This window comes from Balaenoptera ricei, chromosome 1 (genome assembly GCF_028023285.1).
Source record: "Balaenoptera ricei isolate mBalRic1 chromosome 1, mBalRic1.hap2, whole genome shotgun sequence".
NCBI lineage: Eukaryota > Metazoa > Chordata > Mammalia > Artiodactyla > Balaenopteridae > Balaenoptera > Balaenoptera ricei.
The window spans coordinates 100,635,789-100,657,627 of record NC_082639.1 but is presented as its reverse complement, the minus strand read 5'-3'; the positions used below and the strand labels follow the sequence as shown (position 1 = coordinate 100,657,627).

The 21,839-nt window shown below is 52.1% G+C and overlaps 1 protein-coding gene across 4 annotated transcripts in view; it reads left to right on the top strand.

The window, feature by feature from the left end:
* Positions 1-3,503: 3,503 nt before the first annotated feature.
* The window catches only part of SYT6 (synaptotagmin 6), a 57,499-nt gene continuing 39,163 nt past the window's right edge, over positions 3,504-21,839 (top strand). For 3 of the 4 annotated variants that reach the window (XM_059901155.1, XM_059901159.1, XM_059901168.1), the window contains exons 1-3: positions 3,504-3,666; positions 14,439-14,787; positions 16,244-16,799. In XM_059901155.1, the coding sequence (XP_059757138.1) occupies positions 3,504-3,666; positions 14,439-14,787; positions 16,244-16,799 (1,068 nt within the window). Of the gene's footprint in view, positions 3,667-14,438; positions 14,788-16,243; positions 16,800-21,839 lie in introns of those variants that run through there. The other variant, XM_059901179.1, reaches the window with a different exon arrangement.

Genomic DNA, 21,839 nt, shown 5'->3' with positions numbered 1-21,839 from the left:
GCTGCTCAGAACGGGGTGGGAAGCTTCCAAGGGCAGTCAGGCCACTGCCTAAGAGACTTGGTGTTGGGGGGGGGGGGGCGAAGGGGAAGTGTACTTTGGCTATTTCTGATCAGAGGAGGGCAAAGGAGTGGGAGGCCGCTGGTTTTTGCCTCAGACCTCTTCTCGTTCTTCCTCTCGCCTCACCCCCAGCCCCCTCTCCTGCTTCTGAGCAGTCTGGCCTCGGGGGCTCCAGGCTCAGGATGCTCCAGCCATGACTGTACAGAAGATGAGAGTAATGAGGGAGGAGAAGCCCAAAGTGAGTCTGAACATCTGTGACACACTCTTCTCTTGAGAGCCAGAAAAACCTGCTCTTCACTCCCTCCTTCCTTTCCCTGCTCAGCTTCCTCCTTTCCCCTCCTGTAAAATCCTAGAGTGTGGTTGCTGGAAGGAGACTCAAAGAGCTCCTCATCCCACTTCATTGTCTTGTCAATAAGGAAACGGAGGCCCTGGCAGGGGAGGTGACTGCCCCAGGGCTGCTTTGGTGCACCAGTCATGGAACCCAGCCTCCTGTGCCCTTGTTTGCCTATGCCATGCTGGCTGTCTCCTCTCCTCCTTCTCTTCCCCACCCCTAAATAAAACTCAGAATGGTCTTCCTGTGAGAGGTAGCATTGAGGGGCAACAATTTCACTTCTTCTCTCTCCTTCCCTCCCCAGGTCTGAGTAGGATGGACCCTGGGAGTCTGAATTTGGTCTCTTCATATGGGAAGAAGCATAGATGTGTTTTGGGAGTGGGCTTGTAAGGGAAAGGGGTTCTAGAGAGGAAAGGGTCCCATCTTTACATGAGGATTTTTTTTCTGCTTTGTGGCTGGTTATGTGACCACAAGTATCAGCAATTAACTGTGGGGGAGAGGGCAGAAAAATGACCACTAAGGCAGGGCTTTTTTCTCAATGTAAGAAAAACTACCTTTCTCTTTTATCTCTCTTTCTGAATGAGTGTCCCTTTATACATCCCTTTATATGCATGCCAGTTCTGTCTCTCTCTCTGCTCTCTGAATCTATCTCCTATATTTGTCTCTTTGTATGTCTCTCTCATTCTCTGCCTCTCCAGGTGTCTCTGTCTCCTATCTCTATCTCGGTCTCTGTCTCTCTTGTTTCTCTCTCTCATACACACACACACAGTCACTTGCACAATCCAAATTCAATGGTTATTGACTGGGGAGCCCCAGCCCCTTTCCGCAGCCCTGTCAGAGCACAACCGTTTTCTCCCCGTTCGGATGAGAAATGCCAGGTCCGGAGCTGCTGCCGGGGCGCCGGAGACGCTGCAGAACCGCCTGCCGAGTGTGGAGGCAGAATCCGGGAACAATGAGAAATTATCTGTTAATTCTCGGTTCCTACCGCCTGCTCTGCTCAGAACAGGCTCCTTTGCCTTCAGTTTAGATGCAAATTCCCCCACTCGTTGTAAAGCAAAATATTGATTTCCCTGCATCACGGGCCTGGGCCCTTGGAACAGACCTGTGGTTTTTCATTTTCTGCAAAGGCAACACAAGGCGCTTTTTTCTGCAAATTTCCCCGGGAATTCGAGAGGGGGAGGGAGAAATCGTCGCGGAGTGACAGAGTTGCCATAAACATGGGCAGAGAGCGGTTCTTCTCCATTTGTTGTTTTACATAAACACAAACCAACCCCCTCGGAAACTGCTAATGAGCATGTGACAAGGGGCCTCTGAACTCCAGTCTCTCCCAGCTACTGAGCTCTGCATCGGGTGGTGAGGGAAAAGTGATGGGGCCTCTGGGCTCCTCAGGTGGGTTCTAAAAGCACTGGGCGGAGAATGGGGACTCCACAGCCTCACCTGTTCTTGGAACAGCAACTGAGCACCTCCCACAGGAAGGCGGCCTGGATTGCACTGTGTGGCTGGGATCACGCCTGCTCAGTCCCTCCTGCCTGAGTTCCTAGCCCTCCCCTGTCGCAAGCTCCTGAAGTCAGGGTGGAAGCTTCGAACCCACCGCAATTGGCCGCCCCACACCCCCTCCCTAACAGGGTGCCCACGCGACGGTCGCACCAACTGGGTCTTCAGCACCATGGACAGAGCTAGGAAGCGCAGGGGGAGAGGAAAAACCGCCCAGTTAGGTAGGTCAGGGTCCTCTTAGGCCTTGGCTTGACCCTCTGTACCCAGGGCATGCCCAGGGCTGTCAAGTGTCGGCTAGCGCGGCTGGTGCAGATGGAGCACGATGGAGACCGCCAGGAGCTGGGGCTCCGAATCTCCCGCCTCCGGAACGTGAGTCACCTCCCGAGCCACTTCCAATTAGCGTGTTAATTAGGAGGAAAGACCCTCCTCCTCCACTCGCCACCCGGGTACACACCAGCCCCGTGGCTTCCAGAGGCTCCAGCTAAAGTTTCCTTCCCAGCTCCAGGAAGGCAAAGGGACCTGAGCCTGGGGTTTCGGGTGAACCCCACAGAGGAAGAGGCCTACCCACCGACCAGCCGATAACGCAAGACTTTAGTGACAGGTCCCCCTTAGGGCCGCGACCCGGTGGCTCTCCACAGACCTCCAGGCTGAGTGAGGCGCCTAGGAGCCCCTCAGTCAATCTGCTCCTGGACCTCACGCCACGATTCCTGGAGGGAATTGTTCTGCCCTGTCTAGCCTCAATCCTCCCGTTTAGTTTTCGGTCTTCCTGGACCTTGTTACGCTTAATAGCAAGCGTTAACATCAGCGTTGTTGCACGGATGCGGAGAGATGGGTCTGGCGGGAACTGAGAGCCCTCTTGAAACGCCCCCCATTCCGATTCGCCAGAAACTTTCCCTTCCCGTTGCCATGGAGAGAGACGGCCGCTGCCTCCCGTCGCCATAGCAACGTGCGGGTACCGCGGACCTCAGGATTGCGGGGCTCAGAAAGTCTTTTTGCAGTTCGTATCGCCCCGCAGTCTTAGGGTTTTCTGCCTTCGAAGCTGCGACTCGGGGTAAGTCTGACTAATTTCTCCCATCAGGAACCTTGGCCAAGATCCTCCCACCCCCAGCGGGGTCATCCTTCTTTCTGTAATAGGTTTGTCTATTTCGTTGCCACTTGTGTGGCATGTGGCAATTTACCAAGTGTTTTCACAAACACTCTCTTTATATCCCCAGGCAACCCGTGAAACACTCGTAATCATTATACCCCTTTTACAGAGAGGAAAAATTGAGGCTCAGAGAGGCCCAAGGTCACACCAGGCCGTGAATGGGGAGCCAGATCCCAGGCTCTTTCCTGAGTCTTGCACCCTCCAGGATGCGGAACAACCTGGCTCCCCCGCCTTGAACCGCCCGGACTCAGACTGGTCGCTGGGTGTAGAGGGGGCGGCCGTGAGGCGCCAGACTTGCCAGCTGCTGCGGGATGCCACGTGAGGGGCGGAGACCCTGCGGGGAAGTGATTAAAAGCCGAACGGAGCCCGAGGGGGCCGCTGCGGGGAGGGTCTTCTTGGGGCCGCCTTGCCCCGCCCCAGTCCGGCCGCGGCGCGGTTTCGGGCGGCTGCTTGGAGGGCTGGGGTGTCCAGGGCATGAACGGGGTGTGGGAGACCGGGGAGCCTCGGTGCCAGGCGGCGCTCGCGGTCCTGGCCTCGCTGTGCCGGGCCCGGCCGCCCCCTCTCGGGCTGGACGTGGAGACCTGTCGGAGCTTCGAGCTAGAGCCCCCAGAGCGGAGTCCGAGCGCTGCCGACGCAGGTAACAGAAAAGCCGAGGCCCCCTCCCTTCCCGGATTCTCGCCCTGGCTGTCCCCGCTCCCCAAAGCCCCAACCCTGGGAACCCCGGAACCTAGATGGAGAACTCCGGCTCAGGATTCTGGATTCGGATCCAGCCTCGGCCAGTGCCCTGGCCCATCGCCTGCAGGGCAAGCAGAGAGACGTGAAGGGGACCCGGGAGTGAGAGAATCCCACTGCCCCCTCCTGTGTGACTCTGCGGGGCCCCCGCGGAAAGCCGGGCTCCCGGGACGCGGCGCCCCAAGGGGCCTCAGTTTCCCTCCTGTTTCTCTGCTCTCCCTGAGGGCGATCTGCCAGGGTAGGGGTCTATGGAGCGAGCAGGAGACCAGGGACATCCCGGCTGAGGAAGTAACTCGTCTCTTCGGGGGTGTCGACGTCCCTGGGTGCGTCTGTCGGTCTGTCCGTCAGTTTATCTGTTCTCTGGGGAAAGCGGCCCGAGCCCCCCTGGGTCTCTCAGGGAGAAACTTGGATCTGCGGCTGGCACGAGGTCTTTGTGTCCGGGTGTCTCCGGCTGCGAGTGGCTTTCTGCGTCTCCGCTGGGGGGCGGGGGGCGGGGTGGGGGAGGGTGTCTCGGTACCCTCCCCCCTACCCCCCGCCCCTATAACTTGCTCGCTCGGTCTCTCTCTGACTCACTCGGGCTCGGGGCTGGTGCGCGACTGAGCCGGTGCCTCTTGCCCACTTTGCCAAGCGGGCGCCTCCTGCCCGAACGGTGCGGACCCTGCGCCGGACGCAGTCCCAGGCGGTCGCCGAGCCCAGGCGGGAGCCCGCGCCGGTCGAGCTCGCCGGAGCCGGTGAGTCCGGAGCCCGAGCCCCGCGGGGCCAGGGCCCGGCGCACAGCTGCGGCGTCTCCCGGGAGTCGCGACAGCGGGAATGGCGTGTCGCGCCCTGGCGGCCGGAGCCGCGGGTGGGTGGGCAGCTTGGCGGCCGGCCGGCGGCGGGTATTTACCTGCCTCACCGGCGCCGCGCGGCCGCGCTCGCCCGCTGCAGCCGGGCTTCTTTGTCCGGATCCCGACGTCTGGAGGGTCCTGGGCGGAAGGGAGTACCGGGTCGCGTCCCCTCTGCGCGGGGAGAGGCTGGGAGCAGTGCGAAGCCTCGAGAGAATGCGGAGTGGGGGGTGGGGAGATCCTGCAGGGACCAAGGCGCCGGGGTTCCTTTGGCTCCGCAGCCTGCACCCCTCCTTGTACCCCGACCCTGACCCCAGTGGCGCTGGGCCTAGAGGTACGCTGGTGTCGCCCCGCGGCTGCGCACCCCCCTCGCGGGAAAGCGAGGAGGGGGCCTCGAGAGGCGGGAATTTCGTCTCCACGCGCTTCTTCTGGGACCAGAAGCCGCGACTGGAGCCGCGATTCTTGGAGGAGGTACAGGTGGGGTAAGCTCCCCAGAGGCCGCAGGTTCCAGGGCCCTGTTTTCACTTGAGGTTAAAGGTCGGAGATATAGATACGTCCTAGGTTAGGAACAGTGCCGCTGGGGGATGGGGGAGAGAGAAGAGGGTAGTGGGCCAGGGGAGGCTTGTGTGCGTGAGGTGGAGCTGTGTCCAGCCTCGGGGCGCGTGGAGCCCACCTCGGCCCTGTGTGGGTTGTAGGGGGGCGCTACTCCCTCTCTCTCTCTCTCACCCCCGCCCTGGCAATGTTTAATCAATGGGTCGATTACTGCAGCAGAAGGGACTGAGGTTAGACATGCAGAAGAACTTTTAGAGGGTGGTACAGTGATGGAGGTTGAAGAGGTTGATTCTTCTTGAAGAATCTCTGAGCAAATTAGGCCCAGCAAGTACTATCAGACTTTGGTTCTCCGTGCCATCACCACCTACACCACCCAGCTCCCTATATCCAACAGACACACAATTTTCCCCAAGTCAGTGTGTCTCTTCCTGCCTGCCTCCCCAGCTCCTTCCATCCTTTCCTCCAGTGATCCATCTCCAGTGGGGCCCTTAATGCTGGTTCTGACCCCTCCGATCCTAAAGGGGCTAATTCAAGGTCAGAACACACCTGTCGAGTTCCGCCGGGGATGGAGGCTGTTTCTCCTGTCTGTTTAGGGCAGAAATGCTAGGAGTGGGGTAGGGGGGGCGGCTGGCATATGTGTGTAGCACATCCTGATACAGGGAGGCACTGGTGTTCTGACTCCAGAGGGATGCCCCATAGTCTGGAACGACAGGTACCTGGATGGCCAGGCTGCGGGTGAGAGAAGGCTGAGGGGTGAGAGCCAGCAGGCCCAGATCAATCAGTATGCCTTTCCAGCAGGCTGCTTCAGAAAGTGGGGTTGAGTTGTCAGCCTTGGGGAACTTTAACTTTGGCTGCTGAATCACAAGCCTCAGTAAGCCCTGGGGCCAAGCTGGGGTGGGGGAGGGCTGAAAGGGATGGGGAAGGCTGAAGGAGACCCTTGATCATAGCAGAAGAAAGAAAATGGTTGAGTGTGGCTTTGGGATCTTGGAGGTTTAGGGGAGCAGGGGGTCTGGGGAGATGCTGTGGTATTCGGGACCAGGGCCCCCAGGCATCACACCTCCCAGCCAACTCCCTGCATCCCAGAGCCACTGTCTGGGTCCAGATTCTCCAGTGAGAGAAATGCTGCATCTTTTCATTTGCAGTTTCATGAAAAATGCAAGTGACAAGAGCATGCCCAGTTCCCTTTACCGTTGTATGTTTTCCCCTGCCTTCCTCCTTTTCTAAGTCTCTAGCTCATGGGATTTCTAGTAACACCCTGAGATGAAACAACTGAGATTCAGACTCTGCTATCATTTACTGGGACACTCCTATATGCCAAGGTCTGTGCTAGGAATTGCACAGGAAATCTCAATCAGACCCTGACTTGGAAATTTCTCTACACAAACTGTCCAAGCTGAAAGCAAGTCCCATCTTTTTTTTTTTATTAAAAAAAACCTCTAAAGGTAAAGGGTCTGCTCTCCTTCTTAATATCCACCCCCACACCCCCACCCCAGGGGAAACTGGCAGGCAGTTCATCACCTTTCTTTATGTCATTTGCCTTATGGAGGTGAATAAACTTTTTCCATGAGCCAAGTTGCAGAGAGTTAAGTGTGGGTAGCGTGGGTTCTGGTTGTATGGTTCTCAAGGTAGTAAGCAGAAGTACAGAGTTGTTCCAGAAAATGCAGGAATCTGTTGAGAGAGCCTGAGCTGCCCTGCCCCTCCCAGACTGGTAGGCAGGAATGGTTATTCTCTGGCTTACCTATGGCCATGAGATGTATGTGATGTTTGTTCACTTTTCTAATGACTCTGGAGATGTTCTGTGATTCAGCCACCTGGCTTTAAAGTTGGCCTTTTGCAGCACAGGTATTTTTCCTGCTTGTGATGCCAAATTAAATGCACAGCATTTCATCAAAATACAAAAGTCCTGTTTCTATAACTGAGTGAGTCACTCCCTCACTCCTTGATGGAAGGAAGGAATTCTGCAGATTTTGCCTTCTTTGGGGAAAGGTGCAATGCACAATCCTTTAGAACCCATGGTGATGCTATTCGGATACTATGGTGTGTCTTGGGCTTTACAATTCTAGAACCAGAGTCCAGTATCTAGGGGTTGTAGAGCCCTTGGATTTACAGTTCTAGAAGTTCTCTTCTCTCTGTGTGGAAACTTCAAGAGTGGGGATGGTAGATCCAGAATGCTCCATCCCTCCAAGCTCTGTACAAAAGATGTGTTCTCTTCTAACTGTCCTAATGTTACTCCGTCCTCCCTGTTCACGGAGTTGGGATATGATGTATGACTGAAAATAAGGAGGACTAAGACTGAGGCATGTGGGTCAGGCCAGGTTTCCTTGGTCTCTGTAGGGCTGTCTGGAGCGGGGCACAGCAGGCTAAGAGAAAGTCCTGACCCAGCTAAGTGGCACCCCTGCTGGTCCAGCTTAGGAAAAGAAGCCTCTACAAATAGAAGGACTCAGCCACACTTGAACTGAAAGCAGAGGGGCTGAAAGTAGAAGTGAGCAGGGCCTCCAGCCCTGGATGCTCCAGGTGTATGACACTACCTCATCCCTCCCTTCTCTCTGTGCGGGGCGCTGAACTGTTTTTCTCGCTGCACAAGGACCCAGGCAGACCTCTCTTCTCACTAGTTGCAGGTATAGACAGGGAGAGGGGAGTAGAGGGAAAAGAATGCAGCTTTCTGTCTGCCTCTCCCCCCATCACCCCAGGCTTGATTGCCCCATTCAGAAGGGCCACATGCCCTGACCAATCAGGCAGAAAGGCACAGTTACCATCTGCCAAAATAATACTAATAATTGCTAAATTAACGCCAATGCTCTGTTAGCTCTAACACTCCACATTAGTCTCCGATTTATCCCTGAATCCCCTAATGATGGTGGAAACAGGCTCCCAGTCATAAAGCTTGGTGCGGCCGTAATTAACCCAGCATTGTCTCTCCTCATCACAGCTTTTCCAAGAGCATTAATTCCTTCTCTGTCTGGACTCTGCTAATTATTCCCGTTGGTAGTTCCGCCGGGATCTCTGAAAGAAGGAAAGGAAGCAAAGGCTTTCTGCTCCGCCTCCCCCCAACCCTAAATTTTAATTATACTAGGTTCTCCTAATAAATTTACAAGCCACAGCAGAGCTTATTATTAATGGAGGACGTCTGTGAGCCTCAGGACAGAAGAGCCCCTGTTGCCCCAACACATACACACACACTCAGGTATTTCTCAGGTACATCTCTGAATGCAACTTTTCCAGGGGCCGTTGGTTATTTGTCTGGTGGCTGTAGTGTCTGCATCTTCCAGGGAAGGAGAAAGAAATAGAGGATGAGGAGGCTGGTCATAATCCTAGTCCCCGGGGCTCTGCCCAGGTTCAGAGCATCAGGCCAAAAAGTAGATTATGGTCCCCACCCTCTCCTGATTATAGTGAAGAAGTACCTCTCTAGCTTCTCTGCCCAGGCTTCTCCTCTGTAGTTCTTCAGCTCAGCCTCCAGACCCCTCAAGGGCCTGGCTCAAGAACCTGGGCTTTGGCATCAGAAAGTCCAGGTTCAAATACCAGCTCTTCCACTTAACTGAGGTACCCTTGAACTAGTTATTTTGTTAACATCTCTAAACTTAGTTAATTTATCTCTGAGAGGTGAATTTCTTAGGGAGGATGTAAAGGTTAAATGAGATCACTGAGGGCCACAGTGCTTACCATGTAGAAATAAATAACAAATAATATTACTAGTATTAGTATTAATGTTTCTGCCCAGAGTCTTTTTCCCTTCCCAGACTACCCGCTGCTCCTTCCAGGCTTTGGGGCCTCTGAGTTTCTTGCTGGTTGGTCTCTGGGTTGTGCTGGTCTATCTCCCCATCTGTGTCTGAATGGCAGCTCCTTGGCCAAGGCAGCTCCTGCTCTGCAGAGCCTGGCATTGCCCGTTTCTGAGGGTGCATCAGCAGCCCCAGACCCTGAAGCCAGCCTTCTCCAGCTTTGAGGGGAGCAGGGAAAATGGTCCTTTCTTTTCACTTCCTCTCCCCAGTTTATCTTTTCAATTACAATCTGTTAGTGAGAATGTCTGTTACTATTATAAAATGGATCTTCCTGACATGGAGGCCCATTAGAAAAATGGGAACAATAGCAAGCGATGAGGACTGCTGATAAATCCTAACACTGTGGGTGGAGAGAAGAGGAGGGGGCACCGGGGCACCAGGACTCTGTCTCTGGAGAAAGAAGTGTCACTCGGGTGATAAGAAAGCCCTGGGTTGCTAATTAATAGCTTACCATTTTCCAGAAAGAGAGGGAGGCCATGAGCCATCACCCCTGTCAGACAATCTCACTTAAGGTGACAAGCAGGTCCTGCCCTGATGACATTCAGGGGACCTTAACTTCCCAGGAAAGAAGGAGCCTGAGGTCTCTCAGGTGCTTTGCCATCTGGTCCTGTGTCCCCCTTCCCTGCCTCAGATGGCCAAGCTTTGGGTCCATCCTGTACCCAGTAAACTATTATCCTCCACCAAACAGACAAACACAAACAAAACAAAACAGGAAGAAATAATAGCAGCTTACTTTTGGGAGCATTCACCATGTATTGGGCATTGTGCTCAAAGCCTTAGTTTATTTAATATTCACAATGATTCTGTGAAGTAGGGATAATTAGAATCCCCATTAAATAAAAGAGGAGAACAACGTTTGGAGAAGTTAAGTAACTTGCTCAAGGTCACGCAATTAGAAATGTGGGTGGGTGTGCTCTGTGGTCATTCTGGCACTGGTGCTCAGCTGAGATGTCTGTCTGGTGTCTGAGCACCCAGCGATGCCCACTTCCCCAGCCCAGGCTAGAAGCCACGGGCCCTGCACAGCGCCAGGTCACTGGATGTGTTTCTGAAGCCAAATTCCATAGCTATTTGCTCTCCCAGAGGCTGCTGGGTGACTGGCCATTAGGGTTTCCCAAACCAGGTACCCATGGAATACTGGTCTCCTCTGATACCTCAATGAAGATGTTTCGCACCTAATACTGAGTAATGGACTTCTTTCCCCCAGTTTCCAAGAAAACTTTGCAAAAGCATAGCATGTTCTCAGTTGAACATTTTTCTTCCATGAATTTCTTCTCATTCCTTTGGAGCTTGCTCCTGTTCACCAGCTGGCTGGTGACAGTAATGACAAAACAACTGAACAAGTAGCAAGCAAATGAGTGTTGACAGAAAAACTTGGAGATGTGAGATCTTTGATATAGTATGTATTATGTCTTGAGATACAGAGACACCTAGCTATATATGAAATAGTTATATTATTTCTACTAGTAAGGTGGTTCCTAGTTTGTAATGATAAAGTTAAAGCTATCTCTGTTTATTAGTGTTCGTGGTTTGCACGTGTTCTGCCCACTAAACAAATTTCAGAAGTAGGAGATGTCCAAAATCATATTGGGCAGAGCTAGATAATTCTAATAAAAATAGCAAATATTTATTATATGGCTTACTACATTCTAGGCACTGTCCTTAGCACTTTTTAAATTTATTTATTTATTATATATTTATTTTATTTATTTATTTTTTTGTCCTTAGCACTTTTGATGCACGTGATCTCGTTTAAATCTCACAATGACCCTATGAGGTAGATGCTATTACTGTACCCATTTTACAGATGAGGAAACAGAGGCTGGGAGAGATTAAAACCAGTAGAGATGGACATTGAATGAGCCCAGTCTGACTTTGGAGCAGTGCTTCTTTCTCTCCAGGCTGAAGGGGAAATAAAGAAGGAAAAAGACAGGGAGGAAGAATACAAATAGAAACACTTAGGAAGTCCTTTCTCTTTTTCAGTGCTGTGCTAAGGACTTTCTCCCTTCCTGGAGGCTTACCTCTATCTTGCCACGAAGCCAGTGCATGGTATAAATATGAAGAGCACTGGGTCAGGACTCAAAAGGTGGCTGAGTTGCCCGTCAAAATTCTGTCTGCCTCATAAGGTTGAGGTTCAAACAAGACATGAGTGGGAAGAAGGCTTTGAAGGCTGCTATGCACCTGTGATTTACTAGAGGGCAACACATCCTGGTGGGTTGGCCCCAGCAGGCCTAGGGTAGGAAGGCACATATCTTAGGTCATCTGGGCCTTTGGACAGCCCTTGGGCCATTATGTACCTTCAACCAGGCTACACGGGCTAGCTGAGTTCAAGGCCACATGTAGTGATTTTAAAGGGGCTAAATCCTATACAATCATACCCATCCTGGCCTAATTCTGGTCTTACCAGCCTTGCTCACCACCTTGTTCCCCTGTGTGGGTGAACCCACTCAGCATCAGGACCTAATTCTCCTTGCATTGCCTGCCTGTGAGATATCCCGGAAGAAGATTCTCCAGGCAGAGGAAGGGCCTCCTGGTCTTACATAACCAGTACTGAGCGCTGGGTGCCAATTCCCAATAATCCATACCTCTGCCTTCCCTAATCACAGCTCCGAGGGAATAACAGCCAGGGCGGGGGTCACGTGGAGACGCATTCAAAATAGCAACCACACCGAGGAAAAATTGATTCCTCCACCTCTCTTTTCATTTATGAATTCAGTTTTTTTGTCAGGCTGAACGTTTAAATGCACTCTCCGCTCTCTGCATTTCCCCCATTCTCCCCCTTTCTCATTAAAATTCTAATTATTACCAGAGCAAGTAAGATGTATGATCAAAGGAAAGCAAAACCCTAGAAACACCTTTTGTTTTAAGGTGACCCATATTGCAGAGAATGCACCCGGAACAGCTGTAACAGAGAACAGATGTGGAGGGCCCAGAGATGGCCAGATACTTAGAATGAGGACACCCATATCTGTGGTAGCGTTCCTGGTGAACCCCCAGGGGATCCAGGCCTAAAAAACAGTCTTCAAACCATTTAGATCATGAACTCATAACAGCAAAAATTATTTTGATTTAATACCTCCAATATGTGTTTTTTGTTCCCACGTTCTATACACACGTACAGAGGGGGTATTGTAGAGCTGAACTGTCTGGGTTGTATCTCAGTCCAAACACTTACCAGCTGTGTGACCCTGGGCAGCTGTGTGACCCTGGGCAATCTATTTAACCCTCTGTGCCTCAGTTTCCTCATCTGCAAAGTGAGGATAATAATCTTTACCTATTTCACTGGAGAGTATTAAATGATGAATACATAAAAAGCACTCCGTACCTTGGACATAGTAATGTTCAATAACTTGACTAAATCCAATAATAAAATGGTATCATTCCTATTACTGTCAACCTGTATGTTGCAATTTTGATTTCTTATTTTTAAGATAATAAATAAATATTGAGCAATCTGATATTTTTTCTCTTGTGCTCCCAGGATGCATGCACACCATAATTGCAGATCTTTAGTCTAGAAGTTAAACAGGAATCAGTTTTTCTGGTCCCTGGCAGTCTCTGGTGGACTAACCTCAGTTCCTATATTGGGGAAAGACTCCACTGTCTCCATGCGGGGACCTGGGGGCTGGAGAAGGTTGCTAAGGACTTGAGGATCCTGTGCTCTTATTCCTTATTCCTGAAGGCGGTAGCTGGTCAAGGCCAGTACCCTACAACCAGGGAGCTTGGAGGCAGTGCCAACTCCCCAGAGAGGATGGCTGATGTTCTGGCCTCCTTCTCAGGTGCCTTTGGATGGGGGACAGCTGTTGCGGGGGCCCATGTGCCGTGAGAGTACTCTTGATCCCCGCAGGAGGGACCGGGCATCTCTATACTCCCAGTCTAGCTTAGCATCTGGAACATGGCAAGTGCTCAGTAAATGTTGGTTGAGAGATAATGACAGCTGTTTTATGTGCCATTGATTGACTCATTCATTCATTCGTTCTCATGTGTCAGTTTCTATGCTGAGCCCTGAGTCAGACAAATATAAAAAACACAGGGCTATAGTAGCCTATAGTTTAATCAGGGACAAACAGTCTGGGACAGTGGAATGAGCCCCAGGCTGGGCAGTGGACATCTGGACCCTGGTCCAGGCTCTGTGTCTGACCTGTGACCCCAGGCAAGTCCCTTCTCTGGACCACTGCTCCCATCTGCAAAAGCATAGCCTCACTTGTAGGGTCATTTCTCATCTTAAATCCCAAGATTCTTAAGGCATGGGGACAGGATAATCCAGAGGCTACAAACTCACAGGCCTGCAGGGGCCAGGCAGGTAACAGGGAGAGCAGCTGGTGAGCACGCAGCCTTCCGAAGGGCATCGCCAGTTCCCAGCATGCGGGAGCATAGGTCCAGTTAGCAAGTCCTCAGACCTTTTCCAGAGAAGCCAGGAATCTGGTGTGATGATGACAATAGTGATGATGGAATTGCTCAATTTTTCAATTATCACGTAAGCCAAACGAGCCTCCTCTGCTGGCTTGTCTACAAGTGACCTTTGTGCAAACACGTCATTGGTTCAAGGCCTCTGACATCTCAGAGTAAGAAGAGGCCTTGGGCTCAAAGCTTCCTTCCTAAAGGTGGGGTGGGAAGCCTGCTTAATAATTTCTCCCAGAGGGAGGCATCCTTCACAGCTCTCCTGGGGTATTGGGCATCCTACTGGGGGCAGAGGTGGGCTGGGGGTGGGACAGTGAATGCCTGTCTCTGAACGAATCACGACATTCAAAAATACCAGTTTTACAGCAAAGCTCTCACATAGCCACAGGAATGGGGGGAAAGGACAGCTATCGGAATCATCTGTATTTAGCTTTGAAGTCAACTGTGTGGATCAGATTCCAACTTAATACAAGTATTTATTGAGCCTACTATGTGCAGAGTTCCGGGAGTACAGCAGAACCATTAGACCTAATCCCCCGCCTCGAGGAGATTATGCCCGATCTCATTCACTTCAAGTCAACCTACTCACTATATATTAGCTCCTGCTGTGGGCTTGGCAGGCGCGGGGTAAGGGAAGGGCATGAGGTAGCCCAGCCTGGGATCCCCAAGGCCTCACAGCCTGTGGAGGAAGAGAGCTGTCCGCAAAACCGACTCTGCTGTAAGTCTGGCCATAGTAACAGCTCTAATAGAAATTCAAACAGCATCCAAATGTGAACGCTTCACGAATTTGCACATTTGCTTAGGCTGCTATTTAAATTACGTTCCCTTCCCCATACACGTGCCCATGGGGAGGGGAGGCAACCCAGGTGCTCCCCAAGCTGGCGGTGGGGGGAGGGGCAAAGCTGGAGAAATCAGACCGAGGTGAACCCGAGGCTGCAGATATTTCACAAGGTGGATACGGAGAATCAACCCTATGACCATCCCTCCTCTACCTGGGCAGACTTCTCATGACCACTCTTTTCTCTTCTTCCGTCTCTGTCCCTTCCGTGTGGCCCCTCTTTGAACACCCTTCCCTGCTTCTCCCCTCCTGTGTCTGTCTCTGTCCCTCCCTGCCTGGCTGAGGGCAGGCACCTCTGTCAGCCTCCTCACAGTGGTAGTTATTGTGTGTGGCGTGGCCCTGGTGGCAGTTTTTCTCTTTCTCTTTTGGAAGCTGTGCTGGATGACCTGGAGGAACAAGGAGGCCTCCAGCCCCTCCTCTGCTAACCCCTCCCCGGAGGCCCTCCAGAGCCCCAGCCCCAGAGGCAACATGGCGGACAAGCTGAAAGACCCCAACACCCTGGGCTTCCTAGAGGCAGCCGTGAAGATCAGCCACACGTCCCCAGATATCCCCGCCGAGGTGCAGAGGTCGGTCAAAGAGCACATCATGCGTCACACACGGCTGCAGCGACAGACCACAGAGCCAGCGTCATCCACCAGGTGAGGGGTGGACCCCTCCCTTCCCTACCTCCACATTCCTGGATCCGGTACATTAATGAGATTCCAGCCTGTGAGGATCAGAGACCAGAAATAATCACATGCATATGCTGGTTGGAGAATATGTCAGATGATGTGCTCCTTGGTGGGTGATCAACTCGGAGGTAGGCGCCAGGAGAGACTTCAGGAGAGGGGAACCTCTGAGGTGGGGTGCTGTGCAGGTGGTAAGCCCTGGGATGCGTGCGGGTGGGAGGTGTTGGCTTGTCCGGAGGGAAGGAAAGACTTCAGGCTGAGGGAAGAGAATATGCAAAGGCACAGAGGCATAAAAGTTCATGATGTGTCTATGTCAATACAGCCTCCTAGATGGAGGCTGCAGTGCGTGGGAGATAATGCAAGAGATTCCTAACATTTTGAGAACGAGGATAGCTTTTGACAGCGTTCCCCGTATGACAGCAACTGTATACATGGCATTCTTTAACTGAAAAAAACAAAATGACAACAAAAAATAACCACCACATAATGACAAAAACCTACTCCAAATTCAGAAACACTTTTAAATGATGTGGTATGTGCAGGTAGAAGGCATTGTATTTATTAAAAACTTGGGGCTCCTGTGGATTCCTGGGTCCAGACCCCCAGGGGACCAGCCAAAGGGAAGCAGGCCTGGTCTTCAGATTGAAAGCCAGAAATGATGGAAGTGCTTGGTCACGTTTACAGAGTTTGTTGTTTGACCGCAGGCAAGTTGCTCACCTATCCTGAGCCTCACTTTTCCCAGCTGTAAAATAGGGCTAATGACTCTCATAAGGGTATCCATGAGGAGCCAGTGAAAGAATCCATGTGATAATAAGAGCTTAGTATATACCTGGCCCTGTTCTAAGCACTTTATTGTATTTATTCATTTCACACCCACAGCAATCCTATGCAATTGCTACTTTTATTATTCTCATTTTATAACACAGAGAGGTTAAATAACTTGCTCCAGGTCATACAGCTAGAAAGTGGCAGAGCCCAAATTAACCTATGCAGTCTGACTCCAAAGCACAATAAATGTTAACTATGGTGGTGGGGATGGTAGTGGTGGTGATGAAGGAATGCCACGTGGAGGGTGGGCAAGGATGGTCCTTCTCAGTCAGGGAGCTTGTGGTTTAATGGGGGAACCAGAGTTGTGCCTACCAGGAAAGAAACCTAGAAAGCAGGGAGCAGTAAAGCAGGAAAAATGATAATGATCACAATGGCTAACACTTACTGAAGCTTGTTATGTACCAGGCCCCATTCCAACTACTTTTCATATATTAAGTCATGCACACCAAGTGTGTGCAGAGGGAAAGGGGGTCAACTAGCAGGAGGAAAAGGGGGCCTCACAAGGGGTAGGATGAGCCAGGGCCCCGAGCCATGCCTGCCTGCATTCCCCCACCCCTTCCCCCACCTCACTCTCTCACCCCCTCCTGCCCTCCGCCAGGCACACGTCCTTCAAGCGCCACCTGCCACGGCAGATGCATGTCTCCAGCGTGGACTACGGCAATGAGCTGCCCCCTGCGGCGGAGCAGCCCACCAGCATTGGCCGCATCAAGCCCGAGCTCTACAAGCAGAAGTCAGTGGATGGGGACGAGGCCAAAACCGAGGCCAAGACCTGCGGGAAGATCAACTTCAGCCTGCGCTACGACTATGAGAATGAGACCTTGATCGTGCACATCCTGAAGGCCTTCGACCTCCCCGCCAAGGACTTTTGTGGCAGCTCTGACCCTTACGTCAAGATCTACCTCTTGCCTGATCGCAAATGCAAGCTGCAGACACGGGTGCACCGCAAGACCCTGAACCCCACCTTCGATGAGAACTTTCACTTCCCCGTGCCCTATGAGGAGCTGGCCGACCGCAAGCTGCATCTCAGTGTCTTCGACTTTGACCGCTTCTCCCGCCATGACATGATCGGGGAGGTCATCCTGGACAACCTCTTTGAGGCCTCTGACCTGTCCCAGGAAACCTCCATCTGGAAGGACATCCAGTACGCAACCAGTGTGAGTACCGCCCTGCTCCCTGGGCTTCTTGAGGATTTGCAGTTCTGGATTTGACTGGGATGTGTCCCGCATCCTCCTCACCCCTAGAGACAAATGGGCCTCTGCCCTTCAGGATACGAAGGGGACTCTGACTAATAGCCCAGCCCACTCTGGGGAAGTCCTTGTCCTGGGGTCCACGTTGGGGGGGGGGGCGGGGCAGGGAGCAGAGCCCCCATGTGGGTGGGAAGGGAAGGGAACTGATATCTATGGCTTCTGATCGCATGTTCTGAAGTGGTTCTCTCTACCTGCCAGGCCTCAGGTCTACCACCTATAAAATAATATATGTCTTTAATCATGGGTAAGGATCGGGCCAGGCCCACAGACTGACTCAGACAGCAGTGTGAGCCAAGGGCATTGGTGTGTACTGGAAGCTCGGCACAAGCGATCAAGAACAGGCTGTGTTAATTGGGATAAACCAGGTTATGCCATAGCCACAAACGATCCTAGGATTTGGTAGCTTAAAGCAGCCAAAGTTTAGTTCTCGTTCATGTTACGTGTGCTTTGCAGCTTGGCCTTTCTTCCTTGTTACTCAGGGATCCAAGCCAACAGAGGCTCCGTTTTGACCTGTGCCCCCATAGTTACCACCTGAGGAGGAAGAAGATGTGGCACATCATGTGCTAGTTCTTAAAGCTTCCATGCAGAAGTGGCACATGTCACTCTCACTCATATTTCATTAGCCAAAGCAAGACACATGCAACTCCTACTATCAAGGGGGCCGAGCAAAGTAATCCTACCACGTGTCCAGAAGGGGCACTGGAAGTACTTAACAACCAGCACTAGTGACTACCATGCAGCAGAGCCCCTGCTCTTAGGCCCTGCCTGCCTGGGCCAGTCTGGGAGTTGGAGTTGGTGGGGAGGGCTTGAAGGGAGACCTGGCTAATCCACACATGGGGGAAGGGGATGCTTGGCTGTTCATGATCAACTGGAATTAACCATGACGGTGTCAAGGAGCTGGGGCTTAAGCTGGCTTTTAAGAGGGAGGACAGGTTTGGCACAGAGAGTTAAGAGGGCATCTCCAGAGCCCTTTGGTCCAGTGTAGACAGTGTTCTCCAGTCCCCTGGGTGGCTGTTGAGGAAGCTGTGTAATTGCATCCCACAGATGTAGGTGGCATGCCTCTCTCTGAGCCCAGCCAGGCAGCTGAGGGCCCTGCAAGGGTGTTGCCACCAAACACCAATGGCCTTGTGTCTGGTGTCTTGAACGCTAACTGGTTGAGTGTCTCCTGGGATATTTCTTGCACTCTTTCTCTGGGTGCAGACCCTCCCTTTGGACAATCAATACTCAATATCTATGGGGTGAACTTGTAAGGAGAGAGACTGGGAGAATCAGCCCCACTCTGGCGGGAAAAGGATAAGAATAGATTTGTTCAAAGAGAGAAAGCTTGATGGGCTCCGTTTCTGCTCCAGGGAAGGTCTCTGGGACAGCCCAGTCCGATGTCTCAGTGCCTCCCCTACTTTTGCTTTCCCGAAATGTCATCCCCAAGAACAGCACAAGCAGCGGGGCCGGCAGACAGGGCGGGCAGACGGGGCGGGCTGGAACAGCAGCTGTGTGCCAGCCTGAAGCCCAAGAGCTCCGCTTTATAAATCACTCTGAAGCTTACATCTGGTGCAGCTCTTCCCTTGTGGTCTCGTAAGGCAGCAGCTTCATTATCGTGACTGTACAGGTAGAGAAAAGCGGCTCAGTCCCCCCCATACTGAGGCTGAGGCCCAAGTGCTCAGAGAGAGGTAGGTGTGAGGACCAGGGGCTGTGGGAAGCAGGGCTCAACTCAACCCTCTGAGGAGCCCCCCTTCTCCTCTCCAGAGACCTCCCTTTCCTGTAACTTGAGATCCGGGCCCGATGGAAGCCCTAGTCCTGGAGCATGCGGTCCGTGCCCGAGGATGCCCCTCACCTGAATGCTAACTTCCTACATCCTAGAATTCCGTGGCTGTCCCTGCACTCGTCCCACACCCCGTCCTCAGCCCAGCTTCAGAAAAAGGCAGATCGTCCAAAAGGAGCTGGACAAATCATTGCCATCCTCATCATCCTCAGTCAGTACCACTATAGCCCTCCTCCATCTCCTCCTAAGCAGGACTGTGCCAGGCACTGGGGAGCAAGGGGGGCTGGGATAGAAGACAGCCTCTTTGACCCACAGAACTTTAATGCAGTAGCTAGTGATGCAAAGTAGCAAATACTGTGAGGTTGTAAGATCTGAGAGTTAGGACAGCCAGGGAAGGTTTCCTGGGTGGGGAAGGAGAACTCAGGTGGGTAGGGAGGGACTGGTATATATAACTTGATAGGCGAAAAGGAAAGGGGAGCATTCTAGTCAAAAGCAGGAGGAGCCTGGGTCCAGGAGTTTCTGAAGCAGAAGATCGGGTGACTTGCTCACGCTGCCTGTCTTGCTCGCAGTCTGTCTGCACTGAATGTTCTGCCTGGTGAGGCCCCTGGGGCCCTCCCATCCACAGCCTCTCCAGCAGGCCAGCTCTCAGGGGCGGGCTCTTTATCCTGGGGGGTGAGGAATCAGACAAAGGAAAGGAAAAGGAAATAAAAGGCTGGTGCTTTCACCTGTGCTTACTCTAAAATTGTAATTATTTTGAGGCCAGAGAGGCCCAAGCCCTAGTAACGGGGAATGACTGAGCACTCAGTGTACATGAAATCCTGCAGCCAGCATCGTGGGGCGCGGTGCACATGAGCACAGCCGGCTCCCATCTTTCCTGCGTGCCAGATTCCTGCCAGATTTCATTCCTAGAGCTGCATTTTGGTCCCCAGCTCCTCCGGCCTGCAGGCTGGTCGCTGAACACGTCCAGCATTTCTGCCTCTTGCCTTTGCTCCCAAGGTTTCCTCTGGCACACAGGCTTTTCCCCCACCTCTCTGCGTGGCCCAAACCAATCCACCTTTCAAAGCTTCCCCGAAGTCCTTCTGCTCTCACAGCAATCACTCCTCTGGATTTATTCTCTGGGTCCCTCATTTATACACCGAGTCATATTCTGTCTTGCAGAGTCCCCAGTGGCTCAGGAATGGCTTGTGTCCCACATTTGACTGTCTCTTGTATTTTCCCTCAGGGCTGAGCGTGTCATTTTATGCAAACGTAAGAACTCAGCACGTTCTTGTTGAATGACGGACGGCTTAGTTAATTCAAACAAAATTATGTGTTGGTGCACAAGGAAAGGATTATTAAAGAAGCAATGGGATTTGGGTGCAGTTAACCTGGGAAGGCTTCCTGGAGGAGAAAGTCAAGTAGTATTTTGAAAGTGAGTAGAGCCAGGCATGGTGGGGAGAGACCTGGGCTGTGCATTCCTTCAGAGAGGTGGTTCGGGTAGATGGTTTATGTCTGGAGTAGCAAAGAGATTAACCAGCCTGGACTGAAGTAGAGGGTCAGGGACCCATAGTTTGGACTGAAGTGGAGGGTCAGTGACCAATAGTCTGGGTAGAAGGAGAGGCCCTGTGAGAATGGGCTCGGGAGGCTGCTCTGATGTCACAGGAGTCCATGAATGCTGTCCCCCTGGTGCTCCTCACACTTGTATGGGAGAATCAGGTGCAGCCCTGGAAGGTGGAACCAGGCAGGTTCCTTGTTTTGGCCCCTGCCCCAGTGCCCAAGATGGTCTGAAGTAGCAAAGCCTGGAGCATTTGTGCTGTTTTCTTACAACCACTGAACATGGAGCTTCAAGGCTAGTGAACGGGAGGCGTTCATCTGGGGAGGCTAGCCCTTTGTTAATTGCACATCTTAAGCCCCAAGGGCCACTCCCCTCAGCATCCCCAGGTTGTTCTGGATGGAAGCCTAGGCTGTAACGGAGCTAACATACACCCCACCGGAGGGTGAGAAACAGGCAAACAAGACGTGCTAGGACAGTCAGAGGTCTCTGCTGTTCCCTGGAATCAAGAAGCTCAGGCATGGGCAGGTCTGCCACTGAGGCTCCCACCTCTTGCCTGGCTTGACTAAGGTCCTCTGGGGGTCTCCCGGGCATTCCCCGTGGTTTGCCATTTTCTCTCCACACAGAACTTTGATTGGCTGAAATCATTCTGCTCTTCCCTTCCCCCTTCTCCAGCCCCCAGTCTCATTATTTCTATGTGAAGCTGTAGATTTATCATTAAAATAGAGCCGCCATCACCAGCGTTTGCTAACATCTCTGTAATCTTGTAGTTATTGCTGCAGAGTCCTCAGACCCCAGTGCACACAAGTATTCCTGTTGCCATTCCAGCTCCTTCATGGAGGCTGTAATTGGGGCCATAAATATGTGTTGTGCTTGGTGGCTTTAATGGACTTGGCCAACTTCCTGCCTTACCAGGTCCCCGCCAGGTCAGAATGAGTGTGTGTGTGTGTGTGTGTGTGTGTATGTATGTATGTGTGTGTGTGTGCAGGTATGTGTGTGTTTTGGGGGTGATGGAGTGCTCTGTATAATTCCAGGGAGCCTGGACTCAGAGTCTGCAGGGAGGAGGGGGGCCTTATGCGGTAGAACAGTCTCTTTTCTAGTCTGGGAACGAGCAGAGCTGTGTACAAAGAGCTCAGGCTTTGATACCAGCCAAACCTGTGCTGCATTCTAGCTTCTGCACTTTCTAGCTTTGAGACCTTGGGGACATTGTCGAAACCATGCCTCAGTTTCTACATCAGTAAAATGGGGATAATGATGGTACATACCTCATAGCGGTATTCTATGTAGTAAATTAAATAAAATGCACAAGATGCCTAGGGCAGCACTGTCACAGAGCAGCCTCCTGAGCCCCATTCTTACAGTGCCTTTCCTTCTAACTCGGCCTGTGGGTCACTATTTGTACCACTCCCAGGCCTGATCCCCCACTTTTTTCCAGACCACCTATTCCGACAGGTTGTTGGTTGTTATTATTCCTGTTTTATTTATTTCTCTCTTTTACTTCTTGTCCTATCATGTGTTCTCTGTGTGACCTTGGAAAAGTGATTTGCCCTCTCTGAGCTGTGGTTTTCTCAGAAACCAGTTTCTAAGTTGTGAGGTTCTGAGACTCTCAGCTTCCCCTATAGAGAAGTGGTTGGCTCTCTTGCTTTCAGAGCAGAGA